Source organism: Anser anser, assembly GCF_964211835.1.
Source record: "Anser anser genome assembly, chromosome: 1".
In the NCBI taxonomy this organism is placed as follows: domain Eukaryota; kingdom Metazoa; phylum Chordata; class Aves; order Anseriformes; family Anatidae; genus Anser; species Anser anser.
In genome coordinates, this window is record NC_139720.1 from 27034168 (window position 1) to 27058027 (window position 23860).

General features: G+C 45.9%; 1 protein-coding gene across 1 annotated transcript; it reads left to right on the forward strand.

The window, feature by feature from the left end:
• The first annotated feature begins 124 nt into the window (after positions 1-124).
• Positions 125-22820, forward strand: WNT2 (Wnt family member 2). Its single transcript, XM_083815645.1, has 5 exons — positions 125-5227; positions 5557-5780; positions 8248-8525; positions 11614-11878; positions 19876-22820. Exons 1-5 carry the CDS (start codon positions 5148-5150, stop codon positions 20103-20105), a joined length of 1077 nt encoding a protein of 358 aa, XP_083671771.1. The 5' UTR covers positions 125-5147; the 3' UTR covers positions 20106-22820.
• The last annotated feature ends 1040 nt before the right edge of the window (positions 22821-23860 follow it).

Genomic DNA, 23860 nt, shown 5'->3' on the forward strand with positions numbered 1-23860 from the left:
TAAATCAGAAGCTGTCTGAAAAACCAGTAGTCTCAATGGGGGCGTCATACTTCAGCACTCTTTTCAGAGGTGTGTGCAGTCTTAATCTTGAATGCTTCCTCCAGAGACTAGTAATGAGAAGATAAAAAAGACCGATTGCTACTCCAGGCTGTTACTGTTGCTGTCACAGTTGTTTTCTGCTTTTTGTTTTAGAAAATTACCTCGAGTGTTAGTATGTTTGCTTGTTATTGCAGTTGTTTTACCGCCTTTCCTCCCAGCTTTCTCATTCAGTGCAAGGAACATCCTACAGAGTGATGAAGCTAGAAGCAAATACAACTTTTTTTTTTTCCATTCTGTTCCCAACTTTGGATCAGAGAGGGTAAGTAATATTCCCCACCACCACCATCTACCAGCAGAAGTGTAGAAGTACATACAGTATCAGCATCCTGACTTGAAACAGCATAGAAAAGGAAATAATTTTAAAAATAGTTCTGTTTCTTTGTACTACCTTGTAATTAGTTCAGAACTAACAAGACACATCACAAAAGGAAAAAATCCATGAAAATGGAAAATACAAAAATCTATAAAGTGCAGTTTTAACTGTTTGTCACACACAATGTTATACATACAGAACTCCTCTAATTACCTCTAAATACAGTTCAGAAATACTCAGATGCAGTTGTTCAGTGATGAGATAGCTGGCAAATATTAGAAGTTTGATGCAAAACATCTTTTTGTTTTTGTTTTTTCCAGTTGGGAGGATGTTGTTGTTGGTCATACCTATTGTAAAATACCTATGAGGGGAAATAAAAGTATGATACTTGCTGATAAGTGGTTTCTAGTTTGAGAGGTACGATAAAATATTCTTGACAGAAATGAGTCAAAGGTTTGAACATTGTACTAAACTAACTTTATATAGATAAAGTCATCAGAAAGGTGATACATCAAATTCCAAATGTCTTCATTTTACTACTACACTTTGATTTTACTACTTCATTTACTACATTTTACTTCATTTACTACATTTCTTTACTACTTCATTTACTACGTTTTACTATGCATTTCATTTTGCTTCTACAGTTACTACTACACTACTAGTACACTGGGCAAACTTTTTTTTTGTTTCTGTAGACCACGTTATGGATCTAATAAGGGAAATTGAATAAGTAGAGGACTGCCTTCTCCTAGTAATTTGTACAATAAAAGCAAAATATATTTCTATTTTAAATAATAGTGTCTATTTCGTTGTATAGTTGCTTAAATCGACTGCCTCCTTAATGAAGTGGGTAGTGCATTTCTACAATAAGCTGCTACTTAGGCTGGCCTCCAAAATGCATTTGGGAGAAGCCAGTCCTGTTAAGTTGTCTTATGAATCGCTTATTTCCGGTGTTTGTAAGACCACAATTGCAAACACTTGACTGTGGGCAGCATGCAGGTTAATTACAAATTTTCTGCCATCAGCATCCTTAGTGTGTTGGAGTGTTCAAAAAGGCATAATCCACATGTGAGAAACAAGCATCTTAGACCTGATGTTGGACTTTAAATGTCTCATTTAATTGGTCAGTCATTAATTGTGCTGAGTAAGTAGGATAAGATAAAAGCCAAATAAAGGTTACTTTAACCTACCTCATCATTTAAAAAAAAAAAAGTATTCTTCAGATTCCAAACTCAGGCTTAAAACAGTGAACTTCAAGGTCCTGTGTTCACTTTCATGTTGTTTCAGTGCCTTTTTCAAATTCCCTGCTTGAGAAGGTATCACAGTATGGTTGTGATAGGGCAGGAAGCAAAGAGATTACTGCAAAATCTGGCCCCTGAGCCATGCAGTCAAAATTCAAACCCCCCACCAGCACCTGGTGCGGGAGCCTTCAGATGAAAATCACCCTGCTGAGAGGCCTTCTTCTGTAAGTCACCACATTAAAGTCATTATCCTGAAATAGTAATAATGCAATGATTAGCACATCTATGAGGGGATGGGAGGAAAATGCTAAAGAGCTTTGCATACATTAAGCAGGTAAGCCTCACAAGCCTGTGAAGTATTATTTTCCTTTTACAGTAGTGCAAATTGGGGTGCAGAGGGATTGAGTGTCTTGGACCTGGGGCCAAATCTGACAGTTGCTTGAAGATGCAGCTAGGTTCCTACTTAGCCTTGCAATATCATTGGATACCTAACTTCTCTTGGTACTGATGAATATTCAGGCAGTGGCCTTTTCTGCATCTTTAGACTGCTGTGTCAAATTTAGGGCCTTGGATGATCCTGTAGCGATCTGAAGGAACCTAGAGGATTTTATTTCTCACTTGTCCAGGATGAACTACAGGTTGTGAATGAGAGATTTTGTGTTCCATCTGTCTTCCTGGGCTTTGGGTTTTGCCCCATTCTTTAAGTTTACTTGTGGAGTACCTGTAGTAAGGTATTGCCTTTGTTTTCCTGTTTGGTTCCCGCTGCAAATAGCAGACAGTAATTTTAGCTGTATGCATTCTTAAACTGGGAAAGAGTGGGCTTTTTTAATTATTATTACATTTTCTGTTGACTTAGAGAAATGCTGTGTTCATGGCTTTTTGTTGGTTTTGTTTTTTTTCCCCTCTTCTTACCTTGTCCAACCCCCTTCTTGGGGACAAGACTTAAACTTGAGCTGTGCAGTTTGTTTCCTCTTCCTTTCTTTGAACCTCTTCCAACGTTCCCCCCAAACTGTAACTTTTGCTAATAATTACAGGTAGATGTCTGATTATGCTGGCTTTCTCCAGACTCAGTTCCAGTAATTGTGTAAAAATTACAGGTGCTCTTACCCAAATAAAGCTGCACTGCTGGTAAAGTACTATAAATACTGCTTTGGACCTTACGCGATGGACAATTTTGACTCTTCAGCCTTGCTAGACAAGTCTCTTGGGAATAAATCCATCTTACACTGTGTCATGAAAGGGGGACTGAGTGATCCACATCTTGTCCGTGTTCACTGTCTGTTTCCTTGCAGCCTGTTAGGGTAATCGTAAGGGAGGCAGTGTCTACACAGACAAAAAGCCTTGGAGGTCAAGTAGGTTTCATAACTGCAAGTTTCTGCTTTTAAAGACATTTGCTGTCATTTCTGTGTTCTGCAGGCACAGGGGGAAAGGTGTATTTGGAAAATTATATTTCCTGTTCTAGGGATGGGAATTTCCATGTACCAGAGCACTGGATTTTACAGACCAGAGATGATAAGCAGTGAGGTATGAAATGAGGTATCAGTGGCATCAGATGAATGGTGTGTATGCTGAATAGCTTTAATGACTTAAAATATTTCTTATCCTGATGCAAACAGTGTAGTTTCATGTCATACAGAGCTGAAGTCCCCATAAGTGAGACTCAAAGGGTTCTCTGAAGGATTTTGAGTTCTACTAAACTGTGATACTGTGATACATATAAGAAGATGTCTTCCACTTAAGGGTTTGGTTTTTTGTTTTGAACTAAATATTCTTCCCAGATGAGCCTTCAGCTTTTCTGAAAACAGTCTTCACCTGAATGCAGAAATACAGGTTTGACTACATTATTTTCACTGTATTGAAGAGCCTCAGCTCAATTTTACAAGGCATGTATGGAACGAGTCAGGCTCTCAATGCTCCTAGCTAGTCTGTTGTCATCTGCATAGCACATGGCACGATCTCTTGACAAGAAATTGTGTACATGTACTCATTGAAGGCAAACACAGCACTGGAAGTGTTGTCACTGGGGCTGCACGCGGAGCATCTTCTGGAGAGGAGGAGGAGGACAGCATTTATTGTTGCTGCGGGTTGCTACAAGTGAAGGTGCTACTGTTAATCGAGAAGGTTATCGTGGAGAAACCCGATGGGTCAGTTGCTGCCTGCACACCCGAGGAGGCTGGTAGCGGTGAGGGCTGTGGCCTCTGCTCAGAAAGGCCTGAACTCCTGCTGGAGTTTGCTGTCCCTATTAACTGGTCCAAGGTGCATGTCCCTTACTCTTCAGAAACTGAAGCTGGCTGCTGCCTGAAAAGAGGATTTTTTTTTCCTTTCACATCAATAATATGTTATTGAATAGATTTTGAATGCCTAGCTATTGCATTTGAGACCTCTTACGGTCAGTAGACTGAACTGAGGTTCCCACTGGGCAGGTAGTGCTGCTGTAGGACCAGTGCTGTGCTCCAGGCTTTGTTCCCATATCCCAAAGTCTTCTGGTGTGGGGGGTAGTCGCTTTGTTTCTGGTTTTGATTTGGGTTGGTTTTTAGGGTGTTGTTTCCTAAGTTAGATTGAGAAGCAGGTGAACGGCACCGCCTCAGGCGTTGATACAACTCTGCTTTTTTTGCATTTTCTTTCTCCAACGCTAGAGGCTTGTGGCTGGGTGCGTGACTGTCCTCTCAACTCCTCACCAGCTCTAGCCTGGCAGCCTGCCCTCGCACCCAGCACAAGCCCTAAGCTGTTTCTGAAGCAGCGGTCCCACACCACCTCTCTTTGCTTCCTTCCCCAGCTTTTTCACCTGGGCTGGCACCTGAAGGCAGCGGGGCAGAGCACCGTGCTCCCCGGGTTATTTAGTGACCTTACCCTAGGGCCTTTCCCTCTGGGTACAATGTGTGCTGTGGGGTTTGGAGCATCTGCATCTGCGGGAGAAAAAGTTGCCTCATGGGCTTAGTCGCACCCACCAGCCTGCAGCTTCCCCTGAAAGCTCTGAGGGGCCGGTGCTGGCATCACGATGGGCTTGGGGAGGGGGCAGCGCCGGTTCCCCCAGGGGCAGGGGTGGTGGCCCTGAGCTAGGGGGCCGTGGGGATCCCGGCACCAGGCCCCCGACCCCACTGCAGTGCCTGGGGCCGGCTGCTCGCTTGTAGGGTTAGCGGGAAGCAACTGGCTCATCGGGATTCCTGGCCCGAGCGGAGGTGTTCCCTCCTCCTCCTCTTCCCCCAAGTGTCTCTTGACATCATTTCATCCATCAGCGTTACAGGGAAAAAAAAAAACGCCACACAACCCGAACCCACCCAGTCCGCCGGCAGCCCGCAGCAGCCCCTCAGTTGTGCCGCGCCTGCCGGGGAGGCTCGGCGGGGAGCGGGGAGCGGGGCTCGGCCCAGGCCGCCGGGGACCCCCTGGCCCCCCGGGAGCCACCTCCAGCCCTCGGCGCCCCCTCCTTCCATGGGCTTTCCCCTCGGCCCGCCGCCTGCCCTGATGCTGACCGCCGCCGCCGCCTTCCCACCATGAACTTGCTCGCCGGGATCTGGGGGCCGCTCCCCCTGCTCCTGCTCTGGGCCACGCCGCGGGTCGCCTCCTCATGGTGGTAAGCCGGGGAGCCCCGACCCTCCGGGGGGGGAAAGGTCCCAGAGAGGGACGTGTCCCGCTGGGGGGGGAGCCCTTCGGAAGATACCTAGGGCTCGGGCTCTACGCGCGGTACCTCGCTAAGCATATCAGGGCTTAATAGAGAACATCTGGATACAGATGGTGATGTAATTTAATTTTAGTCAGGGCTTCTATTTTGTTTTTAAGCGCCGGTTTGGGCTGCTTTGACCCCCGGAGCTCGGGGGCCGCCCTGAGGGGACGTATAGGGGGGTGAGGGGGGTCCCTGCCCCAGCCCGGGGCCGCCGCTGCCCTGCCGCTTGCCTCCCGCAGGTACATGGGGGCCGTGGGCTCGTCGCGGGTGATGTGCGACAACGTGCCGGGGCTGGTGAGCCGGCAGCGGCAGCTGTGCCGCCGGCACCCCGAGGCCATGCTCTCCATCGGCCGCGGCGTGGCCGCCTGGACGGCCGAGTGCCAGCACCAGTTCCGCCGGCACCGCTGGGACTGCAGCGCCCTGGAGAGGGGGCAGCGCCTGCTCGGCCGCGTCCTGCTGCGCAGTGAGTGGGGTGAGGGGGCCGGGGCGGTGTGGGGCGGGACGGGGGGGTATGGGCCGCACCGGCCTCTCCCTCTGTCAGCACTTGAGGCACCCCGGGAGAGAAGCGAAGGGCGAGGTGAGGCGTGCTGTCATAGCACGGAATTCCTCCCTCAGAGGGCGGTGAGGCACTGGGGAAGACTGCCCAGAGAAGCTGTGGGTGCCCCATCCCTGGAGGTGTTCAGAGCCAGGCTGGATGGGGCTTTGAGCAACCTGGTCTGGTGGGAGGTGTCCCTGCCCATGGCAGGGGGGTGGAACTGGGTGGTCTTTAAGGTCCCTTCCAACCCAAACCATTCTGGGATCCTGTGACAAGAGTGCTATTTTGCTTAAAAACCACTGTCAAAGCATAAAGACCTTTGGTTCAGAAAGAGAATTTGGGTATTTTAGCAGTTGGCCGTGCAGTTCCCACATCTCCTTTTTTCAGCACATAATGCACCCCAAAAAGGGCTACAGAGAAACAGGGGCTCCAGAGCGCAGCTGCCCAGCCTGAGCTGGGGACCTCAGCACTCCAGTGGGTGCTGGAAGGGGCCGCTGGCATCCCAAGAGGATCCCAGCTCACTGGGGTGGCAGGTGACGACGCCTCCCGTAAGCCGGTCCCTGCTGCAGCGTTTCTCCTGGGAAGCGTGGAGCAGCATGCAGCCTCTCCAAGGGCTCCTGTGTTCCTGCCACAGGGACCCGAGCAGTGGGATTTCACCCGTGCAGCCCCGCTCAGTGCCAGCCTCCGCTGCTGCTGAACGGTGACTGCCCATAACCATCTTCGTGCTCCCTTAGCAATTATTTGTGAGTCACCGCCGACGTCACCCGCAGTTTTCAGCTGAAGTTTTGGATGAGGTTTTTGTCTGGTGGAGCACGGCCTGGTTCCGAGGAGGTTATGTCATAAACAAGTCAAAACGCAGTTTGCCCCAAACTGAAATTTTCACTTGCAGGCTTATAGGAGAGAATTTAGACACAAGGTTTCTGCGCTGTACGCTGAGCCTGATTAGGCAGTGATTGCAATGGGAAACATGGCCTGATATTGCTCTAATTTGAAATGAAATGTTTTTGATTAACTTAATAAATTCAAACATTTTTCTTCCAACGACATCAAGTGTTTCTTTTTAATTAACACGCTAAGAAGCTGTAATGTTTCTGAACATGTTTTCTCAGAAATGAAATCTTCTAAAGAGCGTGATTTGTAACAAGACTTCTTCTGCGTGATTTTGAAGCCAGTGTAGGAAAAAGCAGGGTTTGCCCAGTGCTTTTGCAAATTTTTAGCTGTCGTTTGCTGAAGGTTTGCACAGCACACAGAACTCAAGGGGCCATTCATATTTGAAGCATCTAGATGCTGCTGGAATATAAAAACTCAATAGTAAGTTGTATAGTGTCATGCTGAAGTCATTGTATTTTCCCTAAAATGGAGTTACAGGTAACATCATTGACTGTTTGGGGTCCTACTTACTACGATGATATTATCTAAGGGTGGTGACTGCTCAGAACGGGTATCATGGGCCAGTGGCCCCAGCTACTGCACAATTTGTGTGCTAAAAAACCTTCCAACCTTCCTGAGGCTGAAAATGTCCCGTTACCATAGAGAGAGTTGTGTCAATACAGTACAGCTCTGTATTGTACATTATTACATCTTAAGATAGAGTTAAAAAATAAACCTAAGCAGTCATTGCATTGAAATAGCTACCCTGGAGTAGGCATAGGCTAGAAATATAGAAGGTCTTTGATAAAATAAATTTGTTAATAAAAATAAAATAAAATAACTTCGTTAACAGGAGGGAAAACTGCCTGAGCAGTTGGGGTGTGGAAGTCACATCTGCAAGGTCAAATCCTGCTTGGAGTATTACACAAGCAGTGCCATTGATTTCATGGAACTTGTTTGTATGAACTAAGGCCACCAGGCTTGGCTATAGACAGAAAAGTTAAATTTAACTTATCTTCAGGAAAAAGACCCCAAAGATTTCTCACTACTGTCTTTGAAGCATGCAAGATTATTCCAAGTGCCTCAGAAGAGGAAAAGCTAGTTTCAAAAGTCAGTTGCAGGATTTTGCAACGTACATGTCGTTTCAGTGTCCCTGTTTAATGACTTCTTAAACTGCTCTCTAAAATAGCACTTCATATATTTCTCTAAATCAACGAAACAGGATAGAAACACCAGCTGTCCTGTTCATGTATCTGTGCAAAACAACTGATCCGTGAAAGTAAATTAATCAATATCAGGAACAAACTTCTAATGTTTTCCAACTCCAACACTATATTGATGAGCTTTTACCAGGGAGGGGTCCAAGTTTAAGCCATGACTAATTCTGACTCCGGGGAACATGCATTTGTGCGATTTCAGCCCAGTTTTGCTTAGCAAAAAGTCCAGGATAGCTGACTTTTAACTGTTAGGATAGCTGCTCAGAGCAGCTACCTCAACGATTTGTAAAGCAGCCTTTTTGTTTCAGGCAGTCGGGAATCTGCTTTTGTCCACGCCATCTCCTCTGCTGGGGTAGTTTTTGCTATCACGAGGGCATGTAGCCAAGGAGAGCTGAAATCCTGCTCCTGTGATCCCAAGAAGAAAGGCTCTGCGAAGGACAGCAAGGGCCATTTCGACTGGGGCGGCTGCAGCGATAACATTGACTACGGTGTTAAATTCGCCAGAGCCTTCGTGGATGCCAAAGAGATGAAAGGCAAAGACGCGAGAGCGCTGATGAACCTGCACAACAACAGGGCTGGAAGGAAGGTGGGTGTCCATCCCCCAGATGCCTGGAAATGCTCGCTGTGAGCTCTCACGGTGTTGGGGCAGGTATCTGCTGGTTCTCGCTGGCCAGTCTCAACAGTTAGGAAAGAGTACGGGATGAGTGGAAGACCAAGATGCCATTTCCATCCCCCTTGAAGGTTCAGTGTGACAGGGGGTTCCACATACAGAAAGAGCTGTTGCTCATCAGTGCTCCACACCAAGTCCATTCAATGATTCCTTGTGTAGGAAGATGAACATAAGAACAAGTCTTCGTAGGGTCAGTGTGGGTGGAGGTTTTGTTTCGAGCCTAATCCTTACACCTAACCCTTATATATGGAGGAGTTTTACTTCTGATTAATAAAAAATAGAAGTTCCTAAGAGAGGCTGAAGACCACACTGAAGAGCAGGTTGGACTATTAAAGAGCAAATTCGAAATATCTTGGAGAAAATAAATAAATAAAAAAAAACACAAACGTTACTGTCTATTCCTCTCTGTGTATGGTAAACTGACACACAGAATGGGCAGAGATAAAATAGAATTACTTCACTTTTTAAGAAAACAGAAGTCATAACACATGTAACTCCAAAAGGCTTCAGCCTCAACGTTCTCTCAACAAAAACCCTTCTCTAAACATTGTATGAAAATCCCATTATTTAATTTCAACAAAAAGAATCTTCACTGTTATTTATTGCAAGTGACTGGAGGGAGTCATATCATAGGGCGTATCGCCCACTGCTAGTGCAAGGGCTGAGGAAGACATGCACCGATATTTGGTGGTAGTGGTGATAAGTAATAAGAATAGTGCACATAGCTGGAATATGCTATTTCATTATTCAAAATGTGTTCAAAATTGACTTCATCCGCAACATCTGAAATAATACGGAAAGATATTTTATATTGCTACACCTAACACTTCTAACATGAAGAGCCTTCTTGTTTCTCATGTCTTGTTCTCCTTAATTTAATACATTCAGTAGGAAGTAAATTGTTCATATTCTGATCTTTTTGTATTAAAAAGTTCCCTTAATATACTATAAAAATATATTAACTATCCTGTATTAGAAAAAAAAATCCAGTTGTCATGACTTTTACTGAAAGCAGATGATTTTTCTCCAACAGCATCTTTGTTGCGCCTGTTTATTACCAGCAGGTACAACTAATATATAACACAGTCAGATGAGGCTATTCAGATCAGTGGCATGGTTGTAATATACAGCTGGGGGGGAACCAAGCTAATATAGCTGCTGGTATGTTACTGCCCAAAAGAGACTGCAGTCTACAGCACAAGCAAAGACTTTATGGGGGTGAATTAGTTCCATGCCATAAAGTTCTTTCTATGACAATCAAATATATTAGTAAATTTAAATATATATATATATATGCAAAATAGTAAGACAGTATTGGTAAGCAGGTAGTTTTTTTGATTTATTAAAAATAATCAACGCATTCTCATATGCTTTAGGGCCTGCTTTACAGGAAGTGGTGCTGGTCTGCACCCACGGTTCAGTAGTGTAGGCTGAGTTTTGCAGGCACTTCACTACCCCAGCCCATCCACAAGCCTGGCATCCAGGTGTGCATGAGGCCAGCTGCGCCCTCCTCCTTTTCACACCACTGAAAAGGGAGTCCCGTGTTGATAGGTTCCTCTTGAATCTAGACTGTTTGGATTTTACTAATTCAAAAATACACTGAATAAGTATTTATAGTAATCTCATAGGAATCGTGCAAAGTAATATGCTGTGTATTAGCACAGGGACACCACTTGCAAAATAAGTGCTGCATCCTGATGTGCTTCAGGTATTCAAGGCCTCAGTCCAACAAGTTCTTTTAAGTGTACCTGTAGTTTCTCAGATAGTTAAAACCAAGCATCTGCCTAAATCCCTTTCTGAGGAGAATCCCAGTCCTAATTTTCCTTTGAAGTAGTCACAAAAAACGCTTACAGGTTGGAAAGAAAAAGAAACATACTTTGGCTACATAACACATTCTTACTTCATTACTAAGTGCTTGAATGGGAACCACTGCCCTGCTGTGCATCAGTGTCACTTCTGGTCACGCACCTTTTCTCTCTGTTATCTTCTTCCCGTGATGCTGTTCCCCTTATGCAAACTCTAAAATGTTCGTATTTCATGAACCCTTAAGGCATAATATGTATAGATCAAATATCCATGTCTTCAGAATTAGGAATGAAATATTTATTGTATACGAACTCATCTGTTGTTCCCTAACATCATATAGATAGTTTAAATGTTTGAGATGAAGCTGAAATGGCTTTCATGCTATCCAGACATTAAATTAATGATGAAGGTGATCTCTCCACTGCAAACTAACGAAGGTCGTACTCTAAAATGTTTGTTAAAATGTTTATAAGCATTTTACAAATATTCTTTTTTGTGTGTAGATCAAATGCCTAGCCTAGATATGGTGTTTTGTAGAGGCTCTGCAAAAACACTTTAATATGAAACACTTATGATTTTCTAGGCAATAATTAAAACACCATCTATATCTGCATAGGCATTTAGACACCATGCCTAAGAGCTGTTTGATGAGTCGGACTGTTTAGTCAACTTTTTCATGGTAAATTTAGACCTGATTGCAATACAATTTCCATTAACATTTCAGCACTGGAAATCTCACAGTATTCTCTGAATTTTTCTTCCATACAACATAAGTGTTCATGTCAAAGAGCAACTCCATGAAGCTGAGATAGGGACGCTCAGTATGGCGGTGCTTCAGCTTGAGCAATGGTGCAATGGGTTACCTTCACCTATCGAGGTGCTGAGCAATTCTGTCCGTTACCCAAATTATTTCCTTCTGTCCGAGCTGTGATCTGTCATTACATTGTGCTATAGGTCTTTGGGGTGACTGGCAGGGGGGAGGTAAGGACACCCTTGGAGGATTGGTAGTATGGTTGAGAAAAGCAAGCAGAGCAGACCCACCATGCGAGGCTGACTTGATGCTACCAGTGGGTGTCACTACAGACCGTGGTTTCAAGACCCATTGCAAGCCTGGCATTACAGGATCAATGGAAAAGGATTGAGAAGCTTGAATGACAGTTTGTTTTACCTGTGTATATTTTACTGCGTTTCTAAACAGGCCGTGAAGCGGTTTTTGAAACAGGAGTGCAAATGTCACGGTGTGAGTGGATCATGCACTCTAAGGACCTGTTGGCTGGCCATGGCAGACTTTAGGAAAACAGGAGATTATCTGTGGAAGAAATACAATGGAGCGATTCAGGTGGTCATGAATCAAGATGGCACGGGTTTCACTGTGGCTAATAAGAGATTTAAGAAGCCAACTAAGAATGACCTGGTATACTTTGAAAGCTCTCCAGACTACTGTATCAGGGACAGGGATGTAGGTAAGCCTCTATCATTACACATGAATGGTTTTATTTCAGACATTTGTACTTTGCAGGTCAAAAAATATCATTATTAATGAGTGTATATATATAAATCCATGCATATAACCAGCAGGAAACAGGAAGGAAGATGTTCTGGAAGGATGGCTCTGCACAAGAATGATAGCTCCTCAGTGTCTCTAGATGTACGATAGCCAGTTCTAATACAATTCAGCAGTTTCTTCCAGATACTATGGAACCATGGAGACTCTGCAAGGCAAAGGTTGCTTTTGGGACAAGTTTGAGCTATGCTCTGGAGGCTGGTCCATGCCATAATGCAGCCGCGTGTACAGTTGTATCCCATAGCTCAGTGCAGAGCTGCCAGGTGTAACTGCAGCAGAACCGAGTCCTGTGTTGTCCCCATGGAACCATCTCAGTTACGCTGCTTCTCTTCTGTATTGTAAAGTCCCAAGAGACAGGTGTCCTTTATCTGCACATTCCTCACAGCTCGTTGTGGACAGTCTCTAGCAGCAGACGCCCCTCTCCCCACAGGCATGAGATCTGGCAGCTCTGCTCTGGCACCAGTCAGCGCACCGTAGCGTGGTGCAAGGTGGCTGGAGGAAGCGCAGGTGACTGCAGGAGTGCACGTCAGTGGGGCAAAGCACCCTGCATCCAAAGACACAGTGCTTACTCCTCTCTGTAAGTCAGCCTTTGCTCGGTCCGTGACTACTATCGTGTTTTCTGTAGAGTCGTGCCAGCCCCAGTGGGAAGAGATGAAGTTTCAGGGCTGCTGTTAACACTGAATGTTTCTGCTTTCAGAGGTTTCAGTAGAGGCTTTCAGTAGGGGCACCCTTAACAAAGTTCCAGGGTTCAAGGCATTGCCAAGCAACGCTAAGCATGCTAACAGCTCTTGAGCAGCATGTAGCATTTCCTGATGTGGCAATTAAGAATTAAAAAACAACTAAAGAAAAAAGAACAACTAAACAAAAAAAAAATTTGGAAAAGAGAGAGAGACTGAGTAATGTATGAAAGATGCTGTGGAACTAATTCATAGGTTGTATAACGTACCAGAGTGCACCCGGTATGACACATCCATAAGTATCTGGATAGCAATGCAGCTTAGCTCTTTTTGGCACCACTGTGTATTTACAATCCAAGTTTACTTGGAACAGGCATTGCAAAACAACTGTACTTAAATAAGAACAATATGTGAAATCCTGGTCATGTACTATTGACTTCAGTGAACCCAGAATTTCATCCAGTACACTTACATCGTGTAGTGTTCCTGGTTAGTTAAGTAGTCAAGGTAATTCTAAATGTTATTTATGGCTTTTGCAGGTGGTACTTATTACCTGCACAAGAGCATATTGTTCCTTGAGTAGTGACCGATACCATAAAATCTAATACTTTAATCCAGGTGAATAAATGGGCATATTGTGGCATTGTGCAGAGACTGGGATTTATTCAAAACTTGATTTCTTTGCAGACCAGGTTTTATTCAAAACTCATTTCTTGAAGCTGCTTTTCTCACTGTAAGATCTGTGATATTTTTCCCCTTAAAAGGAGAGTCAGTGCACGAGCCACTTCTATGTCAAAAAGCCATTTAATCATCTCTGCAGTAAGCCTAGCCTAACATGTCAGGCTTGTTATCGTGGAGGAGACTGGGCGTTTGTCACCGCAGTGTGCTCTGCTCGCTTGCCTGGTGCTGTCAAGCCCACCCGGAGATCGCAGCCTGACATATGCTTTTGCTCATCCCCAGATAACACTTCAGATGAGGCGTTTCTTTGCCGCTCAGAATCCTGAGAATGTGGTTGTTTTGAAGAGCACATTTTTGGAAAGCTGTAGTAAACCTTCAATGGGAAAGGGAACAATTCTGCGGGATTGCCTGCTACTCTCATGGAGCAAAGAAAGAATCAGATAAACACAAGCTGATCTGAGTTCAACAGAGATAACATCAGCAGCTGAGCAGCATTTTTTCTTGATTAGTTTTATTTTGCCCTGTTGAGCACTCCAGAGCATTGGCCCTGTTAGATGATTGGAGGTTAAATTAAATGAGATTATAGAAGTTTGAGTTTGGAAATATGCGGACAGCATCTCAGTGTCAGCTAAATGTAATACCACTGTACTTTATTATGCCCTTGAATATAGCTCTGCCTTTCATTCTCCAGGGAATTCAAGCAATTTAGTGCTTCAGAAAAACCGTGAATCTGGAGTTTGATTAGTATCAGGGCTGAACGAAGGATTCCCAGAGCACATTTTATGAAGCATTGCAGCTTGACCAGGAGACAGCTTCACAAACTGTGAAATGACAAAGCCAGTATCCTCTGTGGCTTGGGTGTGTTAATACACATAAACCAGTAAATTAAAGGTACTCAGGAGTTGTATCACCAGCGATCTATCCAAAAAAACCCCGCATCTCGCCTCCTCCTGTTGGAGCTTGTAGCTTTGGCTTTTCTCTCTGGTGGCAGGCAGCCATCGGAGGGTGCTGTCACTGGATACACCCCAGTAGTCTGTCCGGGAGGGGCAGTTGGACGTACGTACATGAATCACCCCTGCAAAGTGAAAACTGCAGTATTATTATTTTTTTCCTAGAAGGAAAAGAGGAGTCATTGCTTTTGGGAGAGAGATAATTTGTGGAAACCACTAATAGCAACTCGCTTAATAGCAAGAGCGCATAATAAGCCAACCACTTCTATCTAGCATTAAGATTTCATGACTTCTAAAAAAGGACCAAAGGATGGTTTCACAAGTGTTCAGAAGTCACTGGATTCTGCTCATGTGGAAGCAAAAATCTTTTTTTTTTCTACGTTTTTATACTCATAGTTCAATAGAAACAGAAGTTGGACATCCAAGAGGGCTTTTGAAAACCTTGTTGTGAACTTAGAAATTTTGACACGCTTTGCATGGTGTTCCCTTATATTAACATGAATTGCCAACTGCTAAAATCAATAAAAGCATACCCAGGACTATACACAGAGAGACTGCTTAGAGATGATAATGCTGCAAAAGGAAATAACGTGAAGGTTTCACTGGTGGCATCCCAGGTGTAGCATGTACTAGTATATCCCTAATGTGCAACTTCACCTCAGAAATGCCCTAAACAAAAGCCTCCTTTGTCTGCTTGTAAGCTTCTGGTAGAAACAGGTTAATTTTAAAAATGTTGCCACTTTACCATCCATGCAGGCTAGGTTGATTGAAAACTGTAGCAAGTTTATCACATTTTGAATATACTAGTGCAAAAGCGGAGAATGCTTTGGGAATAAGCGCATGAGCAGCCATATCACGGACATCACCAGTTAACTGGTAGGTCCTCTATTATGGGCTATTGTTTGTAGAGTCTGTTAAAGCAGAGTAATGTGTTCTTAAAAAAAAAAAAAAGTCCATCAGGTTTATTAAGAATTAATTTGTGCAGAGCAACCAAAAACCTTGGGCAGTGTTTGGGTGAAACCTCCTTCTACAGGGAGACCCCCACCTAACTCACCCCAAGGTTTAGTGCAGGCTGAGCTTGGTTATGTGCTTAGGGTAGCTGGGATGAAGTTGAGAGAGCACTTCTCCAAGGTGGATGAGATAGCAGGATCACCTTGCTGAGCAAGGGTTGACTTCTTGCAATTGTTGTGGTAGCAGCAAGGCTTTGGCCCCCTGAAGATGGTGGTGGAGCGAAGAGATGGGTCCTGCCCATGTGCAGATGTTCTCAGGACCTGCTGAAAACCCTTCTGAGATGTACCCCAAGCTATTCTGAGTTACCCACAGGTTTCTCCCAACACTCGTTTGGTCCCAGTTTGGGTGCCATCAAAGCCAGCATCGCTGCCTCTGCCTGCACATGGGCTGGGGGTGGCACACCTGGCTCAGGAACGTGTGGTACCAGTCTCCCGAGTCCCCGACAAGTGGGCATGTGGCTGTGGCTGGGGACTCCTTCACAGGGTTATTTTTTATCCCTTACCGCCCCATCTAAGCCATGTGCTACATTTCTGAGATGAATAAGGAAGGCCAAATCTGGAGTGAAAGAAAAATGTGAAATTAAATTACAGCCTGCAAAGTATTGGTGTTGGGTGAGACGTGTTAGCACTCGAAGTATGCAACCTGTGGAGAGAAACCCATGTTGATCTCTGTCAGAAACTTTTCGCTAAGTTGTTCCCTGTGTGAATACTTGGCCTACATCTCCCAGCGTTTGCACCGGCAAGGCGTTGGGCGAAGTCCCGGCCCTCAGTCAGGGCAGGCGCTCGTCCCTGAGGGGCCTAGGGGCTGCCCTCAGGAACAGGCCACACCAGCGCCCGAGGATCCTCTTGGAGCTGGAGGACTGCGGCAGCTCTTAGTGGCTATGGGAATTGGAGTCAGACACATATTTACTGTCAACTGAATCTGGATAAGCTCTTCTTTTGTCGATATGTTTCTGTTTCTTCGTTGCTGGCCTGCAAAACCCCAGCTGTTCCAGACAAGGCTGCTTCCCGAGGGTGCTGCCTGTCCCCTCAGACCCGCCTGTACTTGTCTGGTGTGTGTAGGGCCCTCGTATTTCTTGATTTAAAAAGTACCTTCAGAGTCGCTTTTCTGTCAATACTTGCTTTTATTTATTTATTTGTTTTCCAAAATGCAAGTGTGGAAACTTGGTTATTGTTATCACGGTTTTAATTTTTTTTTATTATTATTATTTAATGTGCATGTTGAGTAATGAACTTTATTGCTTGAAGCCAGATTTTTAATCAATAGAAACAGAAGGGAAAATCTCATGTTATAGAGAAATAAAGTCATTGTAGTGCTTTAGGAATGGAGAGAAAGTAATTTTCAACTTTCCATACGTTTGCTCAAGAAAATAACTGTGCAAACCAAGAAGAAAGAAAGGGTTTGATGTACAGGCCATAAAGTTGGCAGTATTCAAACCTGTGGATATCTTGGCAGGTACGATGTTGTGTGTTGGCATGGCAGTTCTGAAACTTGAACTAAAAACAAAGAGGTTGCACGAAAACTCTCTGCGAGTTAGAACACAGTCCTGCCTCTTACGTGATGAGGAGGTGCGCTGCAGGTAGCAGGGCAGGAACAGAAAATCCTGCCCTTTTGCTCAGTTTCTGCTGGTGGCCTCGGTGCTGGAGCACCTCCAAGGAGTGCCGTGATGTGTGTGGCTGCTCTGTCAGCTATTGCTCATCCTCTGTCTCATGAAAGGGAATGGGTTTTGTGTGTGCATGTGTCGTAGCTGAATTTGTTTCGGCAAGAGCTTTACGTTGAGGCGAGCTGAGTGTGTGTTGAATGTTGACAAAGAGTTGGAGGTGTCTGTCAGTCCCCAGTGGTGGAGTGCCAGCATGGGCTGCTCCATGTCCTGCTTTCCCTGGTGGGGGCAGGCGACCAGGGACTCTCCTCAGGCTCCAGCAGAGCCACAGCGATGCTGAAGGGGCTCTTTGAACTTCTCAAAAGCATTGGCTTTGCTCAGGAGCTAAGCCTTGCTATGAACCTTACTCTTTCACCAGGTTCTGTGGATGATGTGGTCTCCTCCCCTAGTGGCACAGTACTGCTGGTTGTGTGTGGTGGGTGACATCAGATGATACTGGCTTTCGACTGTCTGCTAAGGGATGAAATCATTTTCTTTTTGAAGTCAGTGGCAAAACTCCCATAGAAATCGGTGGGAGTTTCCCATTCAGGTTCTCTTGGCTGCTGTCTGATTTCCTCAAACATCTGGAAATCAGAACTTTGGGGCTGGGAAATAACCTGTGCCTCGGCTGAGGAATGCTGCCGCACCTTCCCGGGAAAGCTCCCGCACCTCATCACAGCAGTTCTCGATGAATCCCCTTGACCTTATTGCAGAGGTTGGCGTGAGGTCTTCCTCCCATAGCAGTTTGAAATCTAACCCGAATCACGGTTATTACAGATTATTGTCCTTGACATACCACAACACACAGCCTAGGCACCCCAGGACTTTGTTACTGGGCCACATCAGCATGGTAAACCCCCAGGACAAGCCCCTATAAACGTGGTTATTCAGCTGAAGGCATTTTGCACAGCCTGGGATGCGATAGTTGTGTCTGTGGGCTGCACGAGCACAGCACCACGCAGCTCTTCCTGCTCTTTGTGCTGCCTCATGGATCAAGGCGAGCACGGTAGCCTGCAAGGAGGGTCTGGTTTGTTTCTGCCACAGGCTTCCGATGTGACCACGGGCAAGTCACGCAGCTCTGCATCCTCCCAGGTCCTTCACTGGTTTCTACACCGATATCAGGTGTTCCCTCAGACAGACAAGACTTCAGCCTGCCCCCGAGCTCCCCTCCTGCCCCGGTGCTGGGCAGAGCTGGGCAAACTGGGGACAGGGCTGAGATGGGGACAGCAGAGCCTAGCCAGGCAGAGCAGCCTGTCTGGGGACCAGAGCATGTCTCCAGCCACACTGCACATTCCGTGTGCCCTCTCCTCCTGCTCCGTGCTGGCTGGCCAGCGAGGGAGCCAGGCATGTGGCCCTCCATTCGGGCCACCTTCTTCTTGAGGTGGCACCTTCAGCTCGTGTATTGGCCACAGCAGCAAGCTTGAGCGGGGGCTTGTACCAGGTGGGCTCCAGAGGGCCCTGCCAACCTCGGCCTTTCTGTGATGCTATCATTTGAAATCAAAGCTTTCCAGGTGTATGCTTCTGTTTGTGGCCCAATGAATATCTAAATATTTAAGTGAAATGGATTATAGGCTATGGGAGAGAAGGCTGAGCTGCCGTTGGGGGACTGAAGCTCTCCTCTAGGACTTCAGTTGAAGCGTGTCCTGATTCAATGTAAAAAGAGGAAAATCTCCCACACCGTGCTAGTCATGTACCCGTCATGAAAGACGGCGGTCTGAGAAGGTGGCTGCACTCAAGTGCCTGAGACCACTCAGCGCCTGTGTGCTTGGGTCCAGGGCCAAAAAATGGGATGTGTCCCTGGTGCTGGGGACAGTGGGGACAGGGGAAACTGTCGGACAGCGCATGCTGGTACGTGCTGAAGTGCTTCAGTACAGCAGCGGTGGCACATGCAACCATGAGGTGCAACCATGAGTGCACCATAGGGAGGGAAAAAAGAGTTAATGCAGCTTGGATTTTCAGTAATTACAAATTACATCTCAGGTTTTTATTAATTAGGAATGATTTGCTATCCTACTTCATGCAAATTTGAATTAATATCTGCATGCATTTTATTCTCTTAGAAGGTTAATTTTTTCATGTACACCTATGAAATAACTGTACCACTGGGTGATAATAAAACCACACAGATACACTTTGTAAAATTTTCCCAATCAATTCAGTGACTGCAGTCATTATTTAGGAGATTCCATTTTGGCCAAGAACGGAAGAATATAGCTATTGTTTGGTCTAAAGAAAATGCCAGCACGATGTTTATCTTATGGCTCTGCCTGAAATTAGGCTAAGCAATGAGTTTCTATGAAGTTTTCAGGTGGATAAGAATAATCTGTCGAACCCTCTCAAACTAAAGTGAACCCTGAGATACGTTTGTGTTAGATGTGTGGCACAGTAGCAGTTTGGGCAGGAGATGCCTTCAAGGGGTGAATCCAGCCACTTTGTGCCTCCTGGGGATGGGCAGAGCTGTTCAAGTTGCTCTAGAGAGCTGCAGAGAGGCGCGGGATGTCTCCCTGCCCTCCTTCTGTCCATAGCAGGCTGTAAATCAATTTCATGCGTTCTGTATCAGGAAGGAGCAGAAACCTTTGTACTTGCTCAGCGGGGATGTGTGGTAGCACAGATCATCAGCAACCCCCTGGGCTGGTGTGCACTGGGTATGTAAACCAAGGCCCAGTGCCCCAGCACCCAAAATGCCCACTGTGGTGTTGGGTTTGGCAGAGACTCCAACCTTCAGCAGCAGGGGCACTGCCCCGCGCATCCCTTGCAGCCCTGGATGTAGTGGTTTGGGGTCTGGCAGCCCTCCCACAGCTCCTCTGTGGAGCAATGTGATGTTGCAGGAACAGATACCTCACAAACGATGTCTCTTTTTCCTGTTTTTGTATGCTCTCTGTCCTCCCTTAAAACCCACCCCCTGCTCTTTTGAGTGACCTCCGCTGCCTTCCCCTTGCAGGGTCCCCAGGGACGGCCGGCCGGGTTTGCAACCAGACGTCCCGCGGCATGGACAGCTGCGAGGTGATGTGCTGCGGCCGAGGCTACGACACCTCGCGCGTCAGCAGGATGACGAAATGCGAGTGCAAGTTCCACTGGTGCTGCGCCGTGCGCTGCCAGGACTGCCTGGAGGTGGTGGATGTCCACACCTGCAAGGCGCCCAAGAGCGCCGGCTGGACGTCCCGGACATGACGTTTGGGTACTGCCGCCCTGCCTGGTCCACGCAGGGAATGCTTCCGAGGCCTCTGCTGGATTTACGCCGGTTTTGCCTTCGCCTTTCGTTACACAGAAGCTGCTCAATGACTCTTACAAACTCTGCAGTGTTCACATCTCCACATAACCGCATTGTTGCACGGTTTGTGTTAACAACCGCTGCCGCGCTGGAAGGAGCTGCTTCTGTTGGGGCTGTCCCAACCAACACACAACTCTGAGCTCCTTGCGGCAAGTCCTTCCTGCCACCGGGCACACGGCGAGACGTCAGGATGAGCCATTTCGTACTGGATGCCACCAAATGTGGGGGTTGCTACGGCCTCCTGCCGAGGGCCTGGTGCTGCTCACAGCCATGCCCTGGGCGCTCGGCCTACTGGGCTGAGGCCTGGGCCCTGAGCAGGGACTCCTCCGTGGAAAACTTTGTGGCCAGGATGATTTTGGGGCTTTACCAGAGGTGAATTTGCCCACCCATCTGCTGTGGGGTGGTGTGTGTGCTGTGGTGGCCCTTACAGCGCTGGGCTGTGAGGTGTGTTGGGCAGAGACTGGCCCATAGGGGAAAGCAAAGAGCAGCAGGAAGCGTTCAACTGCAAGAGTCTCATCTGCTATTAAGGAGCCAAAGCTAATGTCTTAGGTATATATTTGTGAAAATTTGCCTTAAGGACTTATAAAAGGTTATTAATACTAACCACTGATTTTTTTTTTTTTTTTTATCAGAAGAATCGAAGAAAAGTAATTCCAGCCCAATGACAGCTGGAGACAGGACACTAAACTACCTAAGGATAAGATTTCCTATTTTTCATTTACTGAATTTTACTGAAACATTTGCAGAATTCTGATGGAGAAAGCAATACCGTGTCTTAATAACAATTGGGTTTCATTCTAAAGAATCTATCAACTCTTATGTTCTTTTAAATTTAATAAACCTAATATAAATGTGCTCAGAGTTATACTTTCAGTTCCAATGGGGACTTCCAAATGAGCTTTTCTCGGAATGCACGCTGCACAAACTTGCAGCTGGTTAAGAGTGCATTGGCCTTTGATGGAGGCAGTTGCAGGCTGTGCCAGGTCTGTGTTCTGGGCTCGGATCAGCACAAAACAACAAAGTGCTGGAAATGTGCGTAGGCTCATGAGGCCCTGAAGTTGTGGCCTCATGAAGGAGAGATGCTGGGGAGCTGTGTCAGACAGGGAACAGCCAGCTTGCTAAGGAGCAGAGAGCAGAAATGGGGCCAGTGCCACTAAGTCTGATAAGGCAGCCCTGGAAGGCTATGGAAAAGCACCCATGAAGTGCAGAGACAGGCACGGTACTGAAAAAATAACTTACGAAAAGAAGGTTGAACAGGTGACAGAAAATATTTCCATGTGAAAATGGAAAAGACTGGAGGAACCTTAGTGTGTACAAACAGTGCGTGAAAAAATAATAGACAAGAAGCATACCGTGGCAATAAAGCAAGGCGAGTAGTCAGGTTAATGTGCTTTTTTTTTGCTTTGTTTTGTTTTTTTAAGGAATATTAAAAAATAGTGTGTTTATTTTTATTTTTATTTTCAAAGGTCTTGAGAGAGCAGTCATTTAAATCTGAAATTCTTTTTGAAAAGCTTTAATCATTAAAATGGGCAGGGCAACTCCAGAAAGCACAGCTGGCATTGAAAGATTAGGAGGATCCAGAAAGCTATTTGTCTGGACAAAATAATGTTCCCGTTAATGTGTACAGCACTAATGTAATGATCATGGTTAGAAGTAAAAAACAGTCGTGCCACTGGGCATACACCCAGTGCTGGTGGGGATAGCCCTGCCAGTGTGCTAGTTACAGTGTGCACATTACTCGCATGCACACACAGTGCACACACATATATATATGTATGTACACACTTTAAGTTCAGTGGTTATGCTGGAAATTCTGGCTCTAGGCTGCATAAGCAAAATTTCACACCTAATTGTAGAGGTGAGCTCCAAGGAGAATTTTTATTAAAATTTCATTGTGAAATTAAATGGAGTTCACAGTCTGGGCAAGGCCACATTCTAGGCCTTAAAGAACCTAAAAGCAACATGTTATTATTTTTTGGTGTGTGTCGGGTGTTTTGAAAGATTCAGAGATCCTTTGAGTAGTCTACAAGTTCACCGTGTAATAATATTGAAAATATTTCAGTGTTCTGGAAAAAAAAAAAAAAGGAAGCCTCATTATTGCAAGGGAACTCGCTCTATGAAGTCAAATAAAAGGCAATGAAATCAGCCTCAATCGCTTCATAAGTTCGTTGTTTGGTTAATACACCAGCAGACAAATACACCTGAATTTTACAGTCCCATGTAAAATGGTTTGAGGTCATTGTATTAAAGGTGTCAGAATGTTTATTTTGGCAGAACAAAATATCACTAAACCTGGAGCAAGACTGGCAACAACCATCAACCTTTACCTTACATGAAAATGTACCTAAGATGTAAGTCCTGTTACTTAAGTCTTCATTTTACCTGTGCAAGAAATGATGTAGAAACCAATATGCTGATAGAATGCCCTTTAAAAACTCCATTTCTCTGGACTGGGGATTTTAGCTTACTTTAATCTTATGGGATATCATGACTTTTTAGGGAACAGTACTTTTTGAAAGCCTGAAACCCTGAGAGGTGGCCAGTGGCGTGTGTGTTCTTACACCAAATTTATGTGCAATATCCATTGCACATAAAGTGCAATATCCATTGCAATATCCATTGCAAAGTGCACCCTCAGTAAGTTTGCAGACAACACCAAGTTAGGTGCGTGTGTTGATCTGCTCGAGGGCAGGAAGGCCCTGCAGGAGGATCTGGATAGGCTGGACTGATGGGCTGAGGCCAACTGTATGAAGTTCAACAAGGCCAAGTGCCGGGTCCTGCACCTGGGCTGCAACAACCCCAAGCAGAGCTACAGGCTGGGAGATGAGTGGCTGGAAAGCTGCCTGGCCGAGAAGGACCTGGGAGTATTGGTTGATAGTCGGCTGAATATGAGCCAGCAGTGTGCTCAGGTGGCCAAGAAGGCCAACAGCGTCCTGGCCTGTATAAGAAGCAGTGTGGCCAGCAGGACGAGGGAAGTGATTGTGCCCCTGTACTTGGCTCTGGTGAGGCCGCACCTCGAGTACTGTGTTCAGTTTTGGGCCCCTCGCTACAAGAAGGACATGGAGGTGCGTGAGAGAGTCCAGAGAAGGGCGACCAAGCTGGTGAGGGGTCTGGAGAACAAGTCTTACGAGGAGCGGCTGAGGGAGCTGGGCTTGTTCAGCCTGGAGAAGAGGAGGCTCAGGGGCGACCTTATCGCTCTCTACAGTTACCTTAAAGGAGGCTGTAGAGAGGTGGGGGTTGGTCTGTTCTCCTACGTGCCTGGTGACAGGACGAGGGGGAATGGGCTAAAGTTGCGACAGGGGAGTTTTAGGTTGGATGTTAGGAAGAACTTCTTTACCGAAAGGGTTATTAAGCATTGGAATGGGCTGCCCAGGGAAGTGGCTGAGTCACCATCCCTGGAGGTCTTTAAGAGACGTTTAGATGTAGAGCTTAGTGATGTGGTTTAGTGGAGGAGTTGTTAGTGTTAGGTCAGAGGTTGGACTCAGTGATCTTGGAGGTCTCTTCCAACCTAGATGATTCTGTGATTCTGTGATTGCAATCTAAGCAGAAAACATACAAAAGGTACCACATAGGTACATTTAGGAACAGTCCCTGCTGCGAGGGCACGGTGCTGGCTCATAGTCCACTGGGATCACTGGGGCCTTCTCTGCAAAGC